The sequence below is a fragment of the Mustela erminea genome, chromosome 18 (genome assembly GCF_009829155.1).
Source record: "Mustela erminea isolate mMusErm1 chromosome 18, mMusErm1.Pri, whole genome shotgun sequence".
In the NCBI taxonomy this organism is placed as follows: Eukaryota; Metazoa; Chordata; class Mammalia; order Carnivora; family Mustelidae; genus Mustela; species Mustela erminea.
Genome location: NC_045631.1, coordinates 6,385,501 through 6,405,585, shown reverse-complemented (window position 1 = coordinate 6,405,585; position 20,085 = coordinate 6,385,501). Strand labels below are relative to the sequence as shown.

The following is a 20,085-nucleotide window of genomic DNA, read 5'->3' as shown; positions in this document are numbered from 1 at the left end:
CTAGGCTGACAACACAGTTGAGCTGAACTAGATCGGAAACTGCACGGACACTAGCTAGACTTTTCCCTTTGGTCGTCCTGGTGGTACCTGTGACTCGGTTTCCCCAAATGGAATGCATCTGCCAACATCCCTTCAGATCAGCTCCCCATTCTACCCTCCCAATGTCTGCCCCTGGTGTCACAATCCCTGGTGACACCTCTCCCCGAACACCTGGAGGTCAAGTCCAATGAAGGTTTCTCTGTCGGTCCCTCCCCTTTTCCATCCTCATTTCAAGTGACAGTAGCAAAACCTTTGCGATCACTCAGTTAAAAATAGAACTACTCTCCAATCCAGTAATCACACCACTGGATAGTTACTTAAAAAATTATAAAAACAGGACTTCAAAGGCATAGAGGCACCCCTGTGTTTACTGCAGCATTATTTACAATGGCCGAATTACAATGGACTATTACTCAGCCGTAAAAAAGAATGAAATCTTCCCATTTTGCAACAACATGGATGGAGCTAGAGAGAATTATGCTAAGTGAAGTCAGTCAGAGAAAGACAAAGACCATGTGATTTCACTCCTATAGGGAACTTAAGAAACAAACAAAATGAGCAAAGGAAAAAGAGAAAGAGAGAGAAACCAAGAACAGACGCTTAATTATAGAGAACAAACTAATGGTCGCCAGAGGGGACGGGGGACGGGGGACATAAGTGATAGGGATCAAGGAGGGCACTTGTGATGAGCTCTGGGTGTTGTACCGAACTGTCAAATCACCATATTGTACACCCGAAACTAATATAACACTGCATGTTCACTAGACTGCAATTTAAAATAAAATAAAATTAAATTAAATTAAATAAGAAAAAACAAACAAAAAATCAGTCCCTTAAGGCCAAACCCCAGTTTTCTCATCTTATAGGCTGGTTCACTTGCACAGCATTTAGTCTCTTTTTTGCGGGGGAGGGTAAGCACGACATTTATTCACTTAGCGCATGATCTCAGTGCGCCGTGTGCCGGTGGCATGAACCGTGAACTCGTGACTGACCACCATCCAGACTGGACAGTGTGCAGCCCACGCAGGGAAGTGAGGCCGTCAGGATAAACGTCATCTGTCTCCTGAATTTAACTGCAGACTTCCCACTTTAACTTAAAATACACAAATCAGTGTTACCCGAGAAACTGAAACTAAATCCTATGAGTTTACCAAACTTATTTATGCTGTAAAGGTTCTTTGGCTTCTACACAAGGAGATGTAAGTCTGTTTTTAGTGGTCAGCATTCTGGATTGACTTGTGGGCTCTGGACACACCAGGCAAGGTTGTCAAATGACCAGACGAAACCGGGACGGCGTCTCCAGGTTGGGGAGAAAATGCAAAGAGTCTTTTTTGCGTGTTAGCCTGAGTCCTGATAGAACTAACCTATTTCCCCCACTTTTCTCACCTGTGCTATTGGGGCCAGCTTTAGGTTTATCAACAGTATCTTTCTTCTAGGGGCACCTGGGTGGCTCAGTCGGTTAGGTGTGTGACCTCGGCTCAGGTCGTGATCTCAGGGTCCTGGGATCGAGTCCCGCCTCGGGCTCCCTGCTCCTCAGGGAGTCTGCTTCTCCCTCTGCTCCTCCCCCGACTCATGCTCTCTCTCTCTCAAATTAATAAAATCTTAAACAAACAAACCAATCAACCCAGTGTCTTTGTTCTATACAGCATACCATTTTTGAGCTCAAAAATTATCTAGGATGATCATGAGTTATGCCTTATTTATTTAGCCTCTTGGAGGTCCTGATTTTTAGGTTCACATGTAAAACCTATCTTGCAGGGTGAAAAATGGAAGCAAATCTACACAGCATGGTCGACTGATGGTTTACACTCAAAAACTGGCAGCTGCTAACCCCATCATTTCCTAGTACCGACACTGATCTATTTTGACTCCAACCAGCCCATCATTCTGAGCATGTGCCCATCGAGGAAACCACCTTCGGCCACTCTGCTAGATGGCACATCACCTCTGGACGATGTTGTCTGAGATCAAGGCAACTTCCGATCTACCTGACCCCGAGCTCCCATCGAAAGGTAGACAACTTTTTAAAAACAAAAACAAAAAAAAAAATTTTTTTTTCCAATGTGGGGCTTGAACTCACAACCCCGAGATTAAGACCTGAGCTGAAATGATGAGTCAGATGCTTCACCAACTGAACCACCCAGAAGCATCCAAAAAATCTTTTTGCAGGGAACCTGGGTGGCTCAGTTGTTAAGCGTCTGCCTTCAGCTCAGGTCATGATCCCAGGGTTCTGGGATTGAGCCCCGCATTGGGCTTCCTTCTTGGCAGGAAGCCTGCTTCTCTCTCTCCCCCTCCCCTTGCTTGTGTTCCCTCTCTCTCTGTGTTTCTCTCTGTCAAATAAATAAATAAAATCTTAAAAAAATGTTTTTATTAACTGTGGTTAAAGACGTACAGCATGAAAACATCCTTTAATCACTTCTAAGGATACAGTTCAGTGGAATTAGTAAATTCACACTGTTTTGCAAATTTCACCGCTGTCTCCGAAACATTTTCCTCATTGCACGCAGAACCTAGGTACCCATGACACACTAACTCTCCGTTCCTCCTCCCCTCAGTCCCTGGCAGCCACCCTTTGACTTTCTGTCTCTTTGAATGTCTCTAGGTCCCTCGTGTAAGCGGATTCATAGAATAGTTGTCCCTTTGTGTCTGGCTTCCTTCGTTTAGCATATTGTTGTCTGGGTGAGAGCAGCTGATTTTATACCGTCATGGATTTAGGACCTGCGGAGTGGAGGGTGGGTGGCCCGCTGTTCTGGAGGGCATTCCCAGAAGCTTGGCCGCCTTATCCAGCCTTACGGAGGCTACGTTGGGACAAGCTCAATGAAACCCAAGCATTGTGATTCCAAGCGCAAGGGACAGAGGAACGCGATATCACAACCCAAGATCCATTTCATGGGTGGGTGTCAGCCACTGGTAGCCAAAGAATTAATTTTCTTTCATATGAAATAATCCCCACCGCCACCTTTCCCCCAAGGCAGATAATGGCTAAAGGCTGAGAATGGGAACGGAGGGTGACAAATAAGGACTGAGAAAGCCTGGCCCAGTGAAGACCATGGGGAACTATAGGAAATTGGCTTTTTGGGGACAAGCGATAAGGTCCTTCGGGGGAGGAGAGAGTAACAGGTGGGTGGAAAGCAGGTGTATAGGTGGGATCACAGACAACGGAATGAAGCATCGAGCGGAGCAGGTGTGCTCACAGGTTAGAGGAGACAAAGGCACCGCAGTCGCCTTCAGTTCTTTTGTACGTACTGGAAGGATAAACACGTCGGTTGTGAGCGCTGTTCTGGAAGGCGTTAGGTTCAGCTCAGAGCCCAGGGTCCATCCCAGTGAAGGGACATGCCTGAGGTCTGTGATCCAGAGGAAACTGCTCCCCCACACCCAGCACTGAACGCGTCTCTGTCACATTTCAGGGCCGACGTTCTCAGACTCGGGGATTTCACAGAACCGCACGTTATTTCAAATTATGCAGCCGACACTGGGTTACCAACATGTCATCTTGTTCCCCAAGACTCACATCCTTCTTTAACAATACCCCTACTTAACACAAAGAAACAAAAGTCTACCAGCCACATTCAACTTCCGCCCACTGCTGTCATCATTACCAAACAGGATCTTTCTTTAGTTGCGGAACATCGGGAGGAAATAAATACTTTGAATAAAGATCTGCCGCGGTATGCTGAACACACTCAGATTTATGAAAAGCCTTTTACATGGTTCTTTTCTCATTTCACCAGAGACTGGTTGACGTTCATCATGGAGCTGACTGCTGGCTTAGAACATTCTGGAAGCCCACATCAATCTTACCGCTGCTGTGTGCGCTAAGTTCTGCCATGTATATACGATTCCATCGGGTTCTCACAAGCACCCCTGTATGCAAATGAGCGACCCAGGAGGCAGAGAAATTAAGAAACTAACCCGAGGCTGCAGAGCCAGGGAAAGAGCTGAGTTTCCGGAAGCCCGGGGTCTTCTGCTTTGTGAGTCGGGGCAGGGGTTCTCAACCACAGCAGTTAAATTTTGTCATCTACTTGAGTCTCCCCCATAGCTTCTCCCTCCCAATGTCTGATTCAAGACATCAGTTGGGGGAAATGTTAAAAAGCTACTGATGCATTTGTTGGGGCGCCTGGCTGGGTCCGTTAGTAGAACAGGTGACTCTTAATCTTGGGGTTGTGAGTTCGAGTCCCACGTTGGGTGTAGAGATGACTTACAAATAAAATCTTGAAAAAAAATCTACCGATATATTTTTTGAAAGATAGGAAAGAAGGGGTGGAGGGAGACGGGGAGGGAGGAAACCACACCATATCCTATACCTTCAGATCATCTAGGTTTGATGGCAGCGGGCCAGGTTTGAGAGAAGAGACACCAGTTTGTCCAGAAAAGCTGTTTTTGACAGGAGACAAAGGGGTATTGCTCAGTGGTGTTGAAGTAGAGTTTGGATTTCTGACCATCTGTTCATTTGGCTCCCTGAAAAACAAACAGAAAAGAGGCACTTAAAATACAGCCAAATAGATATATGGGGGTGTAACGCCATGATTTACAATAAGAAATGACACATTTGGTCCTTGTCCTTCCTTCTGGCACAGAGTTCCTAAAGTCCTCGGAGTCTCCTAAGTGACGGGAGCCACGGGGGTGTCTTCTGTCATGCAGGCGAGGTGACTTTGTGAAAGCCCCAAGGTCACCTAAGGATGGGGGCCGGATGCCTGAGAACCAGCCCTGTGATTTGAGCTGGAAACTTCCAGTCCTACCCCCTGGCCCCTCGGGAGAGGAGCCTGGCTGGAAGTTGGGTTGTTCACCAATGACCAATGGTTTAATCAATCAGGCAGCCCTGCTAACACCTCAAAGAACGGAGTTCGGGGTTTCCAGTTGGTGAACCCAGGGAGAATGACGAGAGTGTCACACTTGGGGTGGCGGGGGCAGGGAAGCGCCTCGCCCTTTCCCCATCCCTTGCCCTGCGCATCTCTTAAATCTGGCTGTTCCCGAGTAACATCCTTTTATAATAAACTGGTGGTCTAGTAAGTCAAGTGTTTCTCTGAGTTCTGGGAGCTGCTCTAGCGAATTAACGGAACCCGGGGAGGAAATCGTGGAAACCTCTGACCTATACAGCCCAGGCCACCAGAAGCCCAGGTCACAACGTCTAGGCTTGCGATGGGGATCTGAAGTGGGGGGAGGTGGGGGTAGTTTTGTGGGACTGAGCCCCTCACCTCTGGGAGCTGATGCTCTCTGTCCAGGCAGATGGTACCAGAATTGAGTGGAATTGCAGGGCGCCTGGCCGGTGATGTGGGGAAAGCTGCCCGCCCCCCCCCCAACACTGGAATTGGGTGGCCAGAACTTTTAGTGGGTAACTTGCATTTATTTTTTATTTTACTTTACTTTATTTTATTTTAAAGATCTTATTTATTTATTTGACAGACAGAGATCACAAGTAGGCAGAGAGGCAGGCAGAGGGAGAGGGAGAAGCAGGCTCCCTGCCGAGCAGAGAGCCCGATGCGGGGCTCGATCCCAGGACCCTGGGATCATGACCTGAGCTGAAGGCAGAGGCTTTAACCCACTGAGCCACCCAGGCATCCCGGGTAACTTGCATTTAGATCAGGTCACGTGCTAATGGCCTGCAAGGATCCGGCAAGAAATCAATCAGCAGGAGAGGCAGGTTGAAGACACAAACTGGGCAGGCTCAGTGCCAAGGGGCAAGTGACACTCCAGATGAGTCCCAGGGAGACAGGAGGGAGCGGTAGAGACTCTGGCATAGGGGAGAGTGTCCTGCGGGGCAGGAGTACCCCATAAAGCATGGTTGTATTCAGCTCTCAGCATCAGTGCCCACACAACCTGAGGCTGAGCAGACACAGGTGCAGGAACCCCCACCCCAACTTTAGAGTTGAAGGGAATGGCCATTTGAAAGGTGACTGCCATGGGAGTGTCGTGTTGGGACCCCCAGACTCAATCTTTGGGGCTGGCTGTCACTCAGTCACTCAGGTCTGTTGCTTCCTAAAGCATATGGGCCAGGCAAATCCAAGAAACAGAACCACCCTGACACGGTTTCTCCTCTCGTCCACGATTCAGTCTGAGAGCGCTAATCCTTTCTCTTTTCCCAGCGATACCTCCTCGCAGGGCTTCGATTTCCTTGCTTCCCCCCGGCTTTCTGCTCCTGAAAAGGTGGGCATGGTTCCTAAGTAGAGCCCTATTCTAAACCTACCAGATGAGGACGGGGCACCATCGGGGACTTGCTGGGGTCCCAGGTGCCGGCCCCGCGTGCCTGGGACACGGAGCAGCCCTCCCCAGCCGGCCTCTGCTTGCCCCCGCTGCCCTGGGCCCTCCCGACTCACTTGAGCTGAGCTTGGTGAATCCCCGGGTAGCCGAGCCGGTGCTGCTGCTGCTGCTGCTGGCTCAGGATCTGGAGCTGCAGGAAGAGCTGCTGTTGTTGGAGCAGCCGGGCGTAGGCCGAGTCCATGGGCGGCGGGGACTTCTCCGCCTTCTGGTCCGGCGGGATGTACTGGTGGTATTTGAGCTTCTTCACCTTGGGCTTGGGGTCCTTGGGCTTTTTGTGGCGGTTCTTACTGTCGCTCAAGGACTTGGACTGCAATAGGGGGGAAGAGATGGCAGGTGCTTTAGGTGGGGGTGGGGGGTGGGGGCGGCTGGGTGTCATGGCTAGATCGCGAGGAGGTTCTGCTGTAACGGGCTTCGTCGAGATACAACAGAGCAAAGGCACAAAGCGCAGTGAGATCTTGGGGACTGAGGCTTACCTACTGCAGGTGCCTCACTCTAGAGTGGGGAGGGGGGAATATGACTCTCAGAAGGGGCTCCAGGAGCATCTCCCTCCCAGGGCAGAGTAAGACGGAAGCCGGGGTCTCGGCTAGGAGGCGTTCCTCGGCTAAAACCGACAGACGGACACAATCTGATCCTGAGATGGAGTTGTGAGGGAGTTCCTCCCTCCGTATACACGAAATCACCTTTAGTGAGACACTCAGTAAATTGGCTTTATGAAGGACATCCCCTTGGGTGAAATTAAGCTTGTCTTTGATGCGGATTTTTGCAGATCTGGGCGGAAAAGTAAGATAGCCTCTCCCTCCCACCACCACGTCACATATGGATGTAACCCCAGGAACTGACAGCCTCTGAGATCATGATACTTGACTTACCCTGAGAAGGGTCAGTGTCCCCCCCCCCACCCCCCACCCCCCGCCCTGCTGCCCCCGGGGATCCTTCTAGAAAGATACTAGAGACATAAGGACAGGTCTTAAAGGATTACACCTATACCTGTAACCTACTCCTGAAATCAAAAGGCCTCCCTATTTTAGGAGACAGTAGACCATGACTGTCATCAGCTGAAAAAAAATCTTAGTTTTCCAGCCCTGACTTTAGGGAAGCCTGATGGATGTCTGACAAGCCGCTTGAGAATTTGGGGCAAGGCGCAGCGGGAGCCGTGATACCAGCGTCGTCCACGAGAGGGAGCTCCAGAACACCTGGCAGGCAGGTTCCCACGGGGCAGCTTCCCCTTTTTAACCACAAAACGCACTTCTGAAAAGTGACCTGTCCAAATCGGTCTACAACTTCCATTTCTCTGACTCAGCGTGTCCTACCCCCGAAGCCTGTTCTGTGTTTTCTCAAGGAGGCTTCTTCGCGGGAAGCATTAAATACAGAGCACAAGAATCTCCACATGCTTGGTGGTTCAATTTCTCCCCCTCCTCCATCGATTAGCATTCTGGCTAATTAATCAGTCTTCTGGGCTCCCGGGGAATCTCCACGGGGCTCCTGCCATCAGCCCCGCCCTGCTTTGTTCGAGCTCAGCGTCTTTTCCCATCTCACCCTAGGACTTGCCTCCTTGTCTGGGGAGCTGCAGGCCAGTTAGGGATGGGAGTTCTCTCTCCATGTTGCCTTCCTACAGGGACGCTGAGCATTCCAGAAGTTGCTCCAGCTGGACCGCTTTCTTTGGAGAGCAGAAGGCAAAGCCTACAGAACCCACGGGAATCCTGACCCCATGGGCCTGTATCAGTCTATACTCTTTTTGAAACCAGAATCTACAAGGTGGTAAGTTAGTCTTTTTGATGTTTCTCTCTCTCTCTCTCTCTCTTTTTTCTATTTTCTGCCTAGAACTGCATGGCCAAAGGGAGGGGAGCACATTCATTTCTCTAAAGCAGAGATGAATACAAGATGCAGTGGTTTCAAATCCAGGCACAGATGCGTAAAGTAGGTTAGTGTAGTGCAAGAGGGCATGGTGTGGTCTGTGGCTAAAGGTCTGTGACTTTTTTTTTGCAAGAAGGCATTCTGATTCAAACCTGCTCGTGCCCTGGGCCTGCCCCACAGGGCAGAAGCCTACAATCTGTTTGCCTGCCCCACAAAGACAAAGTCCCAAACCCCCTCTGTCATAGAAGACCGTTCGCCCAACCGCCTGACCCCTCCCACCCAAGAGCTTACCCCTCCCACCTCTTTTCCTTGTGATTTCCTGCTGCCTGCAGTTCCCTCCTGCACCTGCTACCTGACTCGGGATTCTCCTCTGAGTCCGGCTCACACCCCAGCTTCCCCGAGAAGCCCTTCCCAATTCACAGTGAGGTCTCTCACGGGCAGTCTCATACAGCGTTTTGGGGATGTCTGATAATGGTCGCACCGCAGCAAGCCTTGCTCAGGGGCTGGGGGAGACTGAAGTCCAGCCCCTCTTCTGCTTCCTGCGCTACTGGCCCTGATGGAGGCGGTGCTCCGTCCCTCCCCCCAGAAAGGGGACTCTCATTCTCTATTGTGGTAAAACACAAGTAACAGAAAAAACAAAACAAAACAAAAAAAAAAACAACCCAGTAACTATTTTAAAGTATAAATGCACGACATTGGGCAAGCTTCATCACTATGTAGTTCCAGAACCTCTTCACACCCCAAAAGGATACCCTATATCCCAGGAAGCAGCCTGTCCTCATTCTCCTTCTTGGGGTCCCCAGACACTGCTCCTCTGCTCTCCGTGTCTGTGGACTTGCCGGTTCAAAGTGGTTGATAGAAATGGAATCCTACACGATGAGGCCCTTCATGTCTGGCTTCTTTCTCTCAGCATCATGTTTTCAGGCTCATTTCTGCAGCCGGACTTCATTCCTCTTTATGAGTGAGGGACATCCCATTGTGCAGGCAGGCCACACACGGACCCATCCTTCCGCTGATGGACACCTGGGTTTGTCCCAACTTCTAACTACTGTGGCTAGTGCTGCCGTGAATATTCACTTCCAAGATCTCGTTAGAACACCCGTTTTTCAGTTCTGTGGAGCATATACCTAAGCAGAGGAAATTCCGGGTCCTATGGTAATTCTGGGTTTAAGTTTTTTGAAAACACCATGCTGTTTTCTGTAGTGGGCGCTCCATGTGTGACAGCTCCAATCTCTCCACATTCTCACCGATACTTGGAATTTTCCAGGATAGCCATCCCAGCGGGTGTGAAGTGGTATTTTGTTGTGAGTTTGAATTTTGTTTCTCTGGTGACTAATGACACAGAGCACCTTTTCGTGTACTTATTGGCAATTTATTTATCTTTACTGAAATGTCTATTCAGTTCCTTTGTGGCCCATTTTTTCTTAGTTTCTCACAGCACTGTATGGGTTAGTGGTGGCTGTGACACTCGGACTATAGGCTTCTTGAGTGCAAGAATCATGGTGTGTGTGTGTGTGTGTGTGTGTGTTAAGATTTTATTTATTTTGAGAGAGAGCACAAGTGAGGGGGGAAGGGCAGAAGGAAAAGGAGAAGCAGGGTCTCCTTTGAGAAGGGAGCTCGATGGATGTGGGGCTTGACCCCAGGACCCCACGATCACGACCTGAGTCAACGGCAGACACTCAACCTACTGAGCCACCCAGGAGCCCCAGGAATCATGTTTTACTCAGCTTCAATATATACCTTCTAGGAGCCTACACTGTGAACCTGTGAACACCTTTCCCTTACGTAGGATTTTACAGTTTTGGGATATTCTTGTGCATTCTCTCAGTAGTCTTATAGGTACCTTACGACGTCAATAGGGCAGGGATGTTTCCCCCGAGCTGGGCTGCTTCCTTCTTTGAGAAGCCCTGTAGTCCTCGCTTCCTTTAGAGATGATGAATAGCAAACAACCGTGAATTCATAGACAACGACCCGTCAGCAGGGAGACTGGCTCTCATGGAAATGACCATTCCCGCGAGATCAGTTAAACGCGTCAATCCTGCTCTTTGTTGAAACTGACCTGTCCTTCCTCTGGGTGATTATCATGCACTGAGGTTGCAGGAGGTACTCACTTGACTTAGACAAAATTTAAACACATTGGAAACAGTAACAAAATGTCTCCTTGGACCCGACAGTAGAAATTACGTGAGCCATCTCCTTCCTCCAACGGCCGTGAGCAAAGTTCACCGACAGGTAATGTCAAAGCTGCGGGGCTGAGTGAATTGCAAATGAGGTTTAAACCACTTAGGGAGTGAGTTTGAGGCAAGATTCAGGGACGTTTACAGGAAACTGAAAGTCCTGCCATCCACTTCTGTGTATATGAGTGTAGTGGAAGGGATTCTGAGACTCTTACTTTAACACCGAATCTTATGATCTTTTGGAAAAGTTTTCATGAGAGACTTCTCAGCTGGCATTAAGGGGTGACCCTGGAGCTGAGATAATTTGCCCCAGACTGATGAGGAGTCATTTGGGAGAGGGGCGCCTGGGTGGCTCTGTCATTAAGCACCTGACTCTTGATTTTGGCTCAGGTCATCATCTCATGGGGGCTCTGTGCTCAGTGGGGTATCTGTTTGAGATTCTCTCTCTCCCTCCCCAACTGCTCCTCCCCTCAACTCCGAAGAAAGCAAAACAAAGCTAGTAAGTTGTTTGGGATAGAATATTATGAAGAACACCAAACGATTACGAGCAGGCAGTTAATTAGTAGGAGGAGAGAGTTCTTTGTGAACTAATAAGTATAATGCAGAGGAAAGTTAACCAAGAATCGGCTATGATGCTTATAGTCTACTGTGCAGACGACCCCTCCCTTTATCTTCAAAGGGAGCTGGGCTTAAATGATTGAGGTATTACATGACCCAAAGCCTTCAGGTCTGCTTCCCCTGCATAAAACCCAACTCCTCCCCGCACCTAAATGATGACATTTACAAATCCTATGTGTGTTCCCATCAGCTGCGTCTTCCTCTAGGCTGACCTTATGAAGTCTTTTATGTCAGGCACACATGGGCTGAGCTGTAATTCCAAGGAAATGCAAGCACGTGGGTTTCTCTTCTGCAGGAAAGACCCATGGCCGTGTCTGCACAGATTAACAGACTCTTGGTCCGCATACATGCATGGCGCCTTTCTCCTCTCCTGACTTGCGGTGCTCCCGGTAGGCTGAGTGACTCTCCCCCCTGACTCCCACTGAACCACCACACCTAGGCCCAAAAGCTCTGCTCCCAGCTGGCTCATGGAGCGAGCGGTCAGGCAGGTGCTGGGGGGATGGTCTGTCCCTACCTTTACGGCAGCGTGCACAGTGATCGGGTTGCCAAGAGGGCCGAGCCCCTGCTTCCCCGTGTCTGACTGGCTGCTGGGCTGGGAGGCTGAGTCTTTCCTGTCCTTTTCGGAGCCAGAAGAATGATCCTGAAATCCAAATTTCAGCATGAGTCGGATGCAGGAGGAAAACTGTAAGACGCAGAAACAGAGTCAAGTCCTTTCCTCCCTCCACTGCCGCATACATAGCTCTGCTGCTCCCGTCTGCACTTCATGTCCAAGTCCATATCCAAGTCCATATCCAAGTCCACATGACCTCCCCGAGAAAAGGAATCATTCATATATATATGATACAGTATGATAGAACATGTCAACCAACTCAGGTCACTTCTGAGAGCTAAAGGGGTTGTCATGCATCATCAGTCCAGAAGACAAGAATAGAAATGGCCTGTTCGACACCATCCCAGACGGCTGGTCCCCCTGTGAAGGGTTCCACCTGTGACAAGGTCCACCTGTTGGACTTGCTAAGGAGACCGATAAGAAACAGAAGAGGGAGGGAGGAGTCGGTGTAGGAATCTGGGGGGGAAAGTAGGACCAACCAAACAAACAAACAAAAAAAACCCTCGATAAAAATGGTGTTAGCACATGGACGGAAAATGCACGCGTATGTGTATATATGTGTTTCTGGGTATGTATGTTTGTAAACGTGCATATGTGCATATGTATGTGTTTATTTGTTTCTATGTGTGTGCATGTGTATATGCATGGGTCTGCATATACGTGAATGTGTGTGTATGTGTGAGTTTGTACATGCATGTTTACAGGTATGTGCATGTGTGTATGTGTACAGATATGTGTGTTTATGTATATTTACACACACATATGTAGTTGTACATGTGTGCGTGTATACGGGGGTGTGTGCAGGTAGTGTCCTGAACAGCCTTTAGGAGAGACAGGTTTCTGTATGCGGAGGACTGGGGAAAAAGAGTAATCTTCTCCGTCCCTCTGTCCCTCTTAACCGTCCCTCTCCAGCAATCCGATCCTGTGACCAAGAGGGACAGGGGACGCACGTGCTCTCCCTCCTGGAGATTCTCTGCCCTTTCCTGAGCCCTGGCACCTGCAAAGTCCTGGAGAACCCTTTCCCCTCCAGCCTCAGTGTCCTGATCCGCTCACTGGGGCTTCTGGGTGTAATGACAAAATGGTTTTTGCCCTGAGCCTGGCATTGCCCCAGGCTCATTCCCTCTGACCCCTTCTCCTGGCTGGGTGAAGCAGAAAAGAACTTGTCTTCTCCTGAACCCATTCTTCAATCAGAAGCTGAGGAATTTACCCTCAGAATAATAGATACGAGAGATCCGAAATACTGTTTGCTGTTATCAGAGAAGCGGGGCTGCGAAGGCTGGCTGTGGCAGGCAGAGGGAACACGCTTCCATATAACCCAGGCACAATGAATGTGTGGCTATTTCCGCTCTGTTCGCTCGCGGCTTCTCCCAGTCCACACCGTCTCCTCAGCGTGCCAGCTTCGCTCGCTTCAAGGTGTGCAGAAGGGCAAGACGACGGCTAGGAAGTGGCACGGTTTCCAGAACCGGTCTCTGCCGTGAGCACTACCCAAGCTGTGCCTGATACCCCTCTGGCAATGTGCAGCGTAAGCCACGTTTCAAACACAACATCGAATTTCAGGGCACCCCGAAATTCCCGTGAAGCTGGCAGGACCCGACTCCCTAAAAGGGAGGCTCTCTGCAGCGTCCGTGGGTAGGAGGAGGACACATCTTGCTGCTACACCTGTGCAACTCCTTCCCCCTTGTGTATGTGTGTGCATGTCTGTATGTCTGTATGTGCATGTGTGTTTGTGTGCATGTGCGTGTGCGTGTGTGTGTGCACATGCCCACACAGATCTCCTCCTAGGGGCTGCAGGAATACTATCACACAAGGCTGCTAGGCTGAGGAAAGCCCCACCAAGCTATGCTCAGACTGGGCTGGAGGTGGACCTGGCAGTGGTTCGGCAGGTAGAAGTCTGTAAGGGAAGAACCATCTCGGGGCTCCCTGCCATGCAGCCAATCAGCCCTTCCTGCTCTGCCCTCCCCAGGACCCTTAGAGATTCCTCCGTGCGTGGAAAGCCTGTGGGCTTTGAAATCGGTCCTGCTCTGGCACATTCTATCCGGGAGATCATCATGACTCATCTGATCTCACGGAGTCTCTTTGTATTTGTCCATAAATTTGGCAGATAAAAGGCATGCACTTGGCAGAGCGGACACTGCAAGAGTAAGTCAAAGGGTTATAGTCCCGAGGGTTCTCTTTTGGGGTCTTCTAGAGGTTTTGGCCACCGCACACAGATCGCTGGACTGGATGGGGACAAAAGAGGCATGAGGTTCGAGTGCCATCAAGAGACATCGTAGGGGTCTCTATACAAAACCAAGGGTGGCAGTGTGCTTTTAAGCCTGTGAAGACAACACAGGCTGAGGTGGGGTTTGTTTACCTGGACGGGCCCCAGAGGACCTGCCAAAGGGGTCTCTGAGGCTTTCGTGTCTGCAGGGGATCCCGCTGATCCCTGGGGGTCTTCGCTCCGAGCCTGGTCTGGAGAAAGCCCGTCACTGCTGCTATCCTCTTCGAAGGCAAATGCATCTGCCGATTTGGAGAAACTCACCTGGTTACCTGATGGGGTAAAACCCAAGAATGGGGTCAGTGGCTAAGGCACATCGAAGGGCTTTCTGAAAATGCTTCGCTGTGTCCTCCCTACCAGGAGTGCACACATCTGTCTCCTTCGATCTGTTTCTAGTGCAAGGTAAGAGCGAAGACAGGTTTTAACTTTATGTGGCATCTCCTCGATTTACTCCAAATGGGAACTTGTGTTTATAAAAGGGACATGTCCGGCAGGGAAGAATGCGGGGTGTATTAAAGGTCTCCCATCGCTTGTTCAAGTTTATCTTCAGGTTTATCTGTTCCTGCCCATTTTTGGTGTGAGCCCGGTTCTCTTTCTGAAACACAGTCAGGGAAGAGGAAGGAAAGAAAGGGGCTACTGGATACAGGACGAGGCCAAAGGAGATCGCAGTGGGAGGAAGCCCGTCTCCCTCAGGTTCTATGAGACACAGAGCGGAGATGACAAGGGGCCCCCAGCATCATGTTCAAATACAAAGCAGGGCACACAGCGCACACTGTGTCGCAAACTTCGTTCTTTGGGATAAGCCAGACCTGCTACTGAGTCTCAATTCCTAAATGTCAGAATTACCTCTTGTCGCCACGGTCACAAACCCCCTATCAACGAACGCGTGGCTGTTTATAAAAGTCATAAATATGTCCCAGAAACTGCAGCGTGATCATATTGTTATTATTATTTGGATTTTCTTTGTATACCTCCTATCTCTGTGTCTATTTTGGAAACCCTCAACAGCTGGAAAGGCAGAAATTCTTCCTGAGCAGCCTGCGTGGCCTTTGGAGGGGACCGGGTTCATCGGCTTGGGGGAAGGGGCTATCTAATCAGGTGGGACTACAATGCCATCTTTATACGTCCCTTATGGTTTGTGTGTGTTTTTTGTTTTCTTTTCTGTTTTGTTTTTGAACATTGCCGAACTGTATCTGGCTTATTATCTAGCTACTCAGTACACGATGTGCTCAGGCCCCAGAAACGCTTCTGACCTGATCCCAGGCTCGGCTCTTCTAAAGGAATTTAGGTATTATCAGGAAGTTTCCCAGCCCGGCAATCTGCAATCACACGGACAAGAACTTTTGACTCCTGCTTTGGGCAGATAAGAGAGGGGGGCTTTCGCGGTGGAGATTGGAAAAGTAGCAAGGAGTGGCAAGAAATGGAACAAATGTGGGTTGGGGCTTGTCATCACTACCACTCCTGGTCTCTGTCACGGACCCTCCAGACATCCAAATGTCAAAGCAGGAAAGAGCCAGAAGGGACACGGCAGGTGGAAATTCCAGTAGCTGCTCCCTCCGCCCCCTGCCCTGGGCACCCCACTAACCTGGAAGGACTTGGGGACCAGCCTGGCTGGTCCACCCCTTCGAGGACTGTTTTTAAACTCGTGATTGCTTTTCTGTGATGGCAGGCGTAATAGTTACTTACCAGAACCCCTCATACCGTAGGAAGATGCTTAACATATAAATCCATCCCACTTCCTGCTAATGATTTGGTGACTCTTCTAGATCTAGTTCTATCCATGTAACAAAACATACACACAGGTGCGGAATATTTCACTTACACGGGACTTGTGAAATATACCTTCTGAAACTTGCTTTATTCTCGTCACAATGTTATTTAGAGTTCTTTCCTTGGGAGCATGCAGAGATAGTCCTCTATTAATATATATATATATATATATATATTTATGTATATATATTTTGGTAATAGCTACACAGGATTCCATTGTATTGTTGGAAACTTTATTTTTCTCCTGTTTTCAGAGGTGTCCTTTTCTAAAGCATAATAAAAAATTTGAAATAAGAAAAAAGTACAGAGAATAATGTAAAAGATTTGTTTACTGATTACCTGAAATAAATACATTTTAGCCTTTTTGGATATTTACATCAGCAACCCATTCGTTTCCTGAGAGAGGGGTTTCCTTCGGTATTTGATAAATGCCAACTTTTTAGTTGGAGATCGGGGGTCACTCTTCCCCCCCTCCAGTACTCTCAAACACTCCCCTTTCTATTTTAAGGATCAGCCTTACAGCCTTCTCTTCTCTTACAGGGGACCCTGGGCTCTACACATACACCTTTATTTGTCACTGAAATTTCAAGTCCTACCTCTGCTGGTGGAATTAAAGGCTTGGTCCCTGTTCAAAGGCTTACCATGTTATTAAGGGCCAGGGAGGTTGGTGGGGGACCTTAACCCCCCCCCCCCCCCCCCCCCCAGAAATCACAGCATCGTGTTGGGTGTGTCTGGCACATGCCCTGGGACAACATCACTTCCATCCTCAGAGAACCCTTCATGTGAGTGTGTTGGTCCCTTGGGGCCAACAGGGTCAGGGTCCTGCAGGACAGGACCCTCTATCCGAAAGCTCTATCGTATTCTCTCCTGACTTCCCCCAGTCTAACTGGATAAAGAGCTTCTCCATGAGAGCTGATACTCCAGGGGACCGCGACTCCCCCAGCCCACGGACCCCCACCATCTCACCCACACCCATGCCGAGCATCCCATCGCAAATATGCCACACATCAGAGGAGGTTCCTTGAATCGCAAAGGCGTCCGAACATTCTAGCACGTGAGTAGGACACTTAAAAGAGGCAGGCAGGGAGAGAGAGGGGGAGGATGGTTTCTTATCGGCAACATCCCACTTTGTGTCAAACGGAGCGATGACAAACGATAAGAATATTTTTCTTTTTTGTTTTTTGGTTTTTTTTGTTTGTTTGTTTGTTTGTTTGTTTAACCAGGAATTTACTTAATGGTGGTGATAGTAACAAAAAGCATCAACTTTGTTGGGTCTCATCGTGGTCTTGTGAGTCAGAGGAGGGCTCATTTCCTCATCACTGTTTTGGGGACGAGGACATATAAGGTCTAACGCCCCATCGTATAGGGACTGCGCTGAGACGGCAGTGTGAATGCTCAGAGCCACCAGCAGGGGGAAGGCAAAATCCACTACCCTCCCTGGAAAGCATCACGTGGCAGCCTGCGCTTCAGGGAACACCCGCTGGGTAAGGGAATGGGGGAGGTAGCAGAGAAAATGCCCCTCCTTTTCCTGCACACAATGCACTGAGGATAGCTCCAAATTCCACAGCATTTTGTACTTGAGGTTTTGTAAGGGACTGATGGTGACACCAGGGTCGAGGACGCAGAAGCCGGGACATTCAGGGGAGGGCTTTCCCTGGCTATTTTGTTCCCATCCAGCTTTCCCACTGTGGGAGAAGGAGAGAAGCGGAAGTAAAATCAGATGTGATGCCGAGAAGAGCTGATCTCCATGGGTCACCACTGGGGACATTTGTCAAGGACTAGAACCACCTGGCCAGTGCCGTCCAGGACAGACAGAGGAGATCTCAATGTGGAGAAGGTCCAGGAGACTCTCGGAGGCGGCAGGATTGGGTTGAGTGTGAAATGACCACCAGCCATGGACAGGACGACACAGAGGGGGGAGACATACTTGACCTTCATGGCAGGGCGGGGGGGGGCGGTGGCAAAAGGAAAGTTAATGGCGTGGTGAACAGCAGAGTGGCAATGGGAGGAGAGGAAGAGATCCCCCCGTCAGGGGACAGAATTATTTTGGGAGCCAATCCCTGGAGAGACACAGCTTCCAGGAGTCTACTTTAATCAAGTGACAAGCAATCATTTAAAGAGGTTTTTCTGCCCAAGTCAATGGAGAAGCCATGCGTTCATGGAACCTCATATAGGGAGTTGTTTACACCTGGGTGAGCCAACAGAGTGAGGTTAAGGCCCCACACAGAACTCCTGCTTGTCTCATCTCTAAAAGGCCCATGTGCCAGGTCAGAATACACCATTGAGAACCATGTTATTGTGTCGACACAAAGACCCTGCCTTGGGGGCCCCTGCCAATCGCCACCATCTCGGGCTACAAGTGGCTTGGATTTGTGACCAAGTAGCTTTAGAGTAAGCCCCCACACGGCTGCACTCCCACAGCTCAGTCCCTTTTGGCAGGAGAAACGGAACAGCAGAGAGGCGCGGGTAGCCAAAGGCAGTGGCTTCCTTTAGGGATGATGAATATGGTGTCTGTTAAGCGTGGTCAGTAAGAACTTCAGTTCTGGCTTGGTTTGTTTCTTGGTCCTGCCCCTTCAGTTCTAGTGTCTGCTGGCAAATTACTGAACCCCCGAGAGCCTCAGTGTCCCCACCTCTAAGATGAAAACAGCAGCCACAGTTACCTCTCCAGGTTTTAAGGATTCGAACAACCGAATGTGCAAAGCACCTCACCCAGCCCCTGGGTGGGCAAGCCTTCTGTCATCCCTAGCCAGGGTGATGACGGCTACGGCCTTTGTCAGGAGTAGCTGCTTGTCTCAAGTTTGCCATTATCGAAAATAAATAAGACCACCCAGGAGGCAGCTAGTCCTGAGGTCAGCTTTGCAAAGATCAGTGCAACTCCGGAGCTGGAAAAACTGATTTGTCCTCCCCGGGACCAGACAGTCCCCGGAAAGGCTGCTTGTCACGCCCTCTCCCTCCTGGTTCAAGCCAGGCTCACGTGGAGAGGCACAAAGGTCGCCTTATCACGCTGCCTTGGGAACAGCCGAGTCTGCTGACTTTGCGCTGTGACCCTGGGTCTCCATTCCAATCTTCCCCAGCACAAGGCTCCCTGGGAGCCGCTGGAGTGCGGTGTGCTGGCTATTGTCCCCACAGACATGTCAGGCCGTGCGGTGACAAGGACCTGCTTTGGGAAGCCCTGACATCATCCTCTGGCTATGACCACGGGGCCGGCTCTGGGCACTGGCCCCTGGGGGATGTGGACCTGGCGACACTGAGCTTTCCCTGTCCCTCTTGGAAGCAATTAGATGAATGAGTCAGTTGTACTTTCTTTGCATAAACATTTAAGATCCCGAGATTAAGTTAGAGAGCTGGAGTCCTGGGTACCTTGCTGCGGGAGACCACGAAGCGCGCTGCGGAAAGGGACCTGGCTTGCTTATCTCCGTACAGGATTGCTCCGTGCCCCGCAGGAGAGCTATTTCCATTCCGGCAGGCTACCTCTTAATGCCCTCTTGGAAGAGACTGAAGGAAAATCCCTTTCCAAAGGGACAAGGAAATAGCTATGGTTTAAATGTGGCTCTTGTGGAAAGATATTTTAATACAGGGAAGACATCCCCATCTCTAGAGGATAGATTTTACCTTCCAACAAAGACAGAACCTGCGGCCCTTGAAGGGGATCGGAGGCCTTTGCTACGGAAATGGGGTCAATGGATGTTCCCAGGAAGGAGGATTCCTTGTCCTTCCGATTCCTGGCTGTTCAGCAATGTGCCTTCAGCTCCGGTTGTAACCTTGCTGCTAGGACCACATGAGTGGAGACAACACCTTAACCCTGAGAGGACAAAACCTGTGTTAGAGCTCGAGGTTAATTCTCGAGGGAGGAAAGATGGTCAGATATGTGAAGATACTTGCACGGTGTTTTGCTTCCCTTTTGCAGGACCCCGACCTGTCTGAGCTCCCTCTCAGGGATGTAGCACCTGTCCCCAGCCAGCCACAGACTCCTCCGTGAGGCGGCTAGTGACCACTTCAATGGGCAGCAGACGCCCCCAGCACAGAAACCTGTTCTTTACAGGTGCCTCATTGGGCCTCTTTCCCCTAGGATCACGTGCACTTTTGAACCAATTTCTCCTTCTGGAATGATGAATTCTGTCCACAAGAAAGTTATGCCAAAGCAAACTTTTTTTTTTTTTTTTTTAATGACAAAGCAAATGACTCTACCATCTGGCTTAGGGCTGTGATTATTGTCTATTTGCCTTCAAATAAATGATCAGAGCCTAAGGACTATCAGCATCTCTGAAGGATGGGGATTCTTAGTAAATAGGGATTGTTTTGTTTTGCTATGAAGTCTGCACCTGGGGGGTGGGGAGTGTGAGTGAGTAGAGGTGAGTGTAGGATCTTTTGGAAAGTGTTGAGTGACAGCTGTAAAAGGATGTCTTCCAGACGAGTTCTTTTGGACTAGAAATACTGCTCCTTATGTTAAAGGGTTATAGTGACACAAAGAACTAATTTATATTTGATGGCTAGATTGTATA

General features: G+C 49.6%; 1 protein-coding gene across 6 annotated transcripts in view; it reads right to left on the bottom strand.

Moving 5' to 3' along the window:
* Positions 1-20,085, bottom strand: part of MYOCD (myocardin) — a 96,553-nt gene that overhangs the window by 15,146 nt on the left and 61,322 nt on the right. For all 6 annotated transcript variants that reach the window (XM_032321442.1, XM_032321444.1, XM_032321445.1 and 3 more), the window contains 4 exons: positions 13,910-14,085; positions 11,461-11,586; positions 6,354-6,604; positions 4,344-4,497 (listed from right to left, as the gene is read on the bottom strand). In XM_032321442.1, the coding sequence (XP_032177333.1) occupies positions 4,344-4,497; positions 6,354-6,604; positions 11,461-11,586; positions 13,910-14,085 (707 nt within the window). The remainder of the gene's footprint in view (positions 1-4,343; positions 4,498-6,353; positions 6,605-11,460; positions 11,587-13,909; positions 14,086-20,085) is intronic.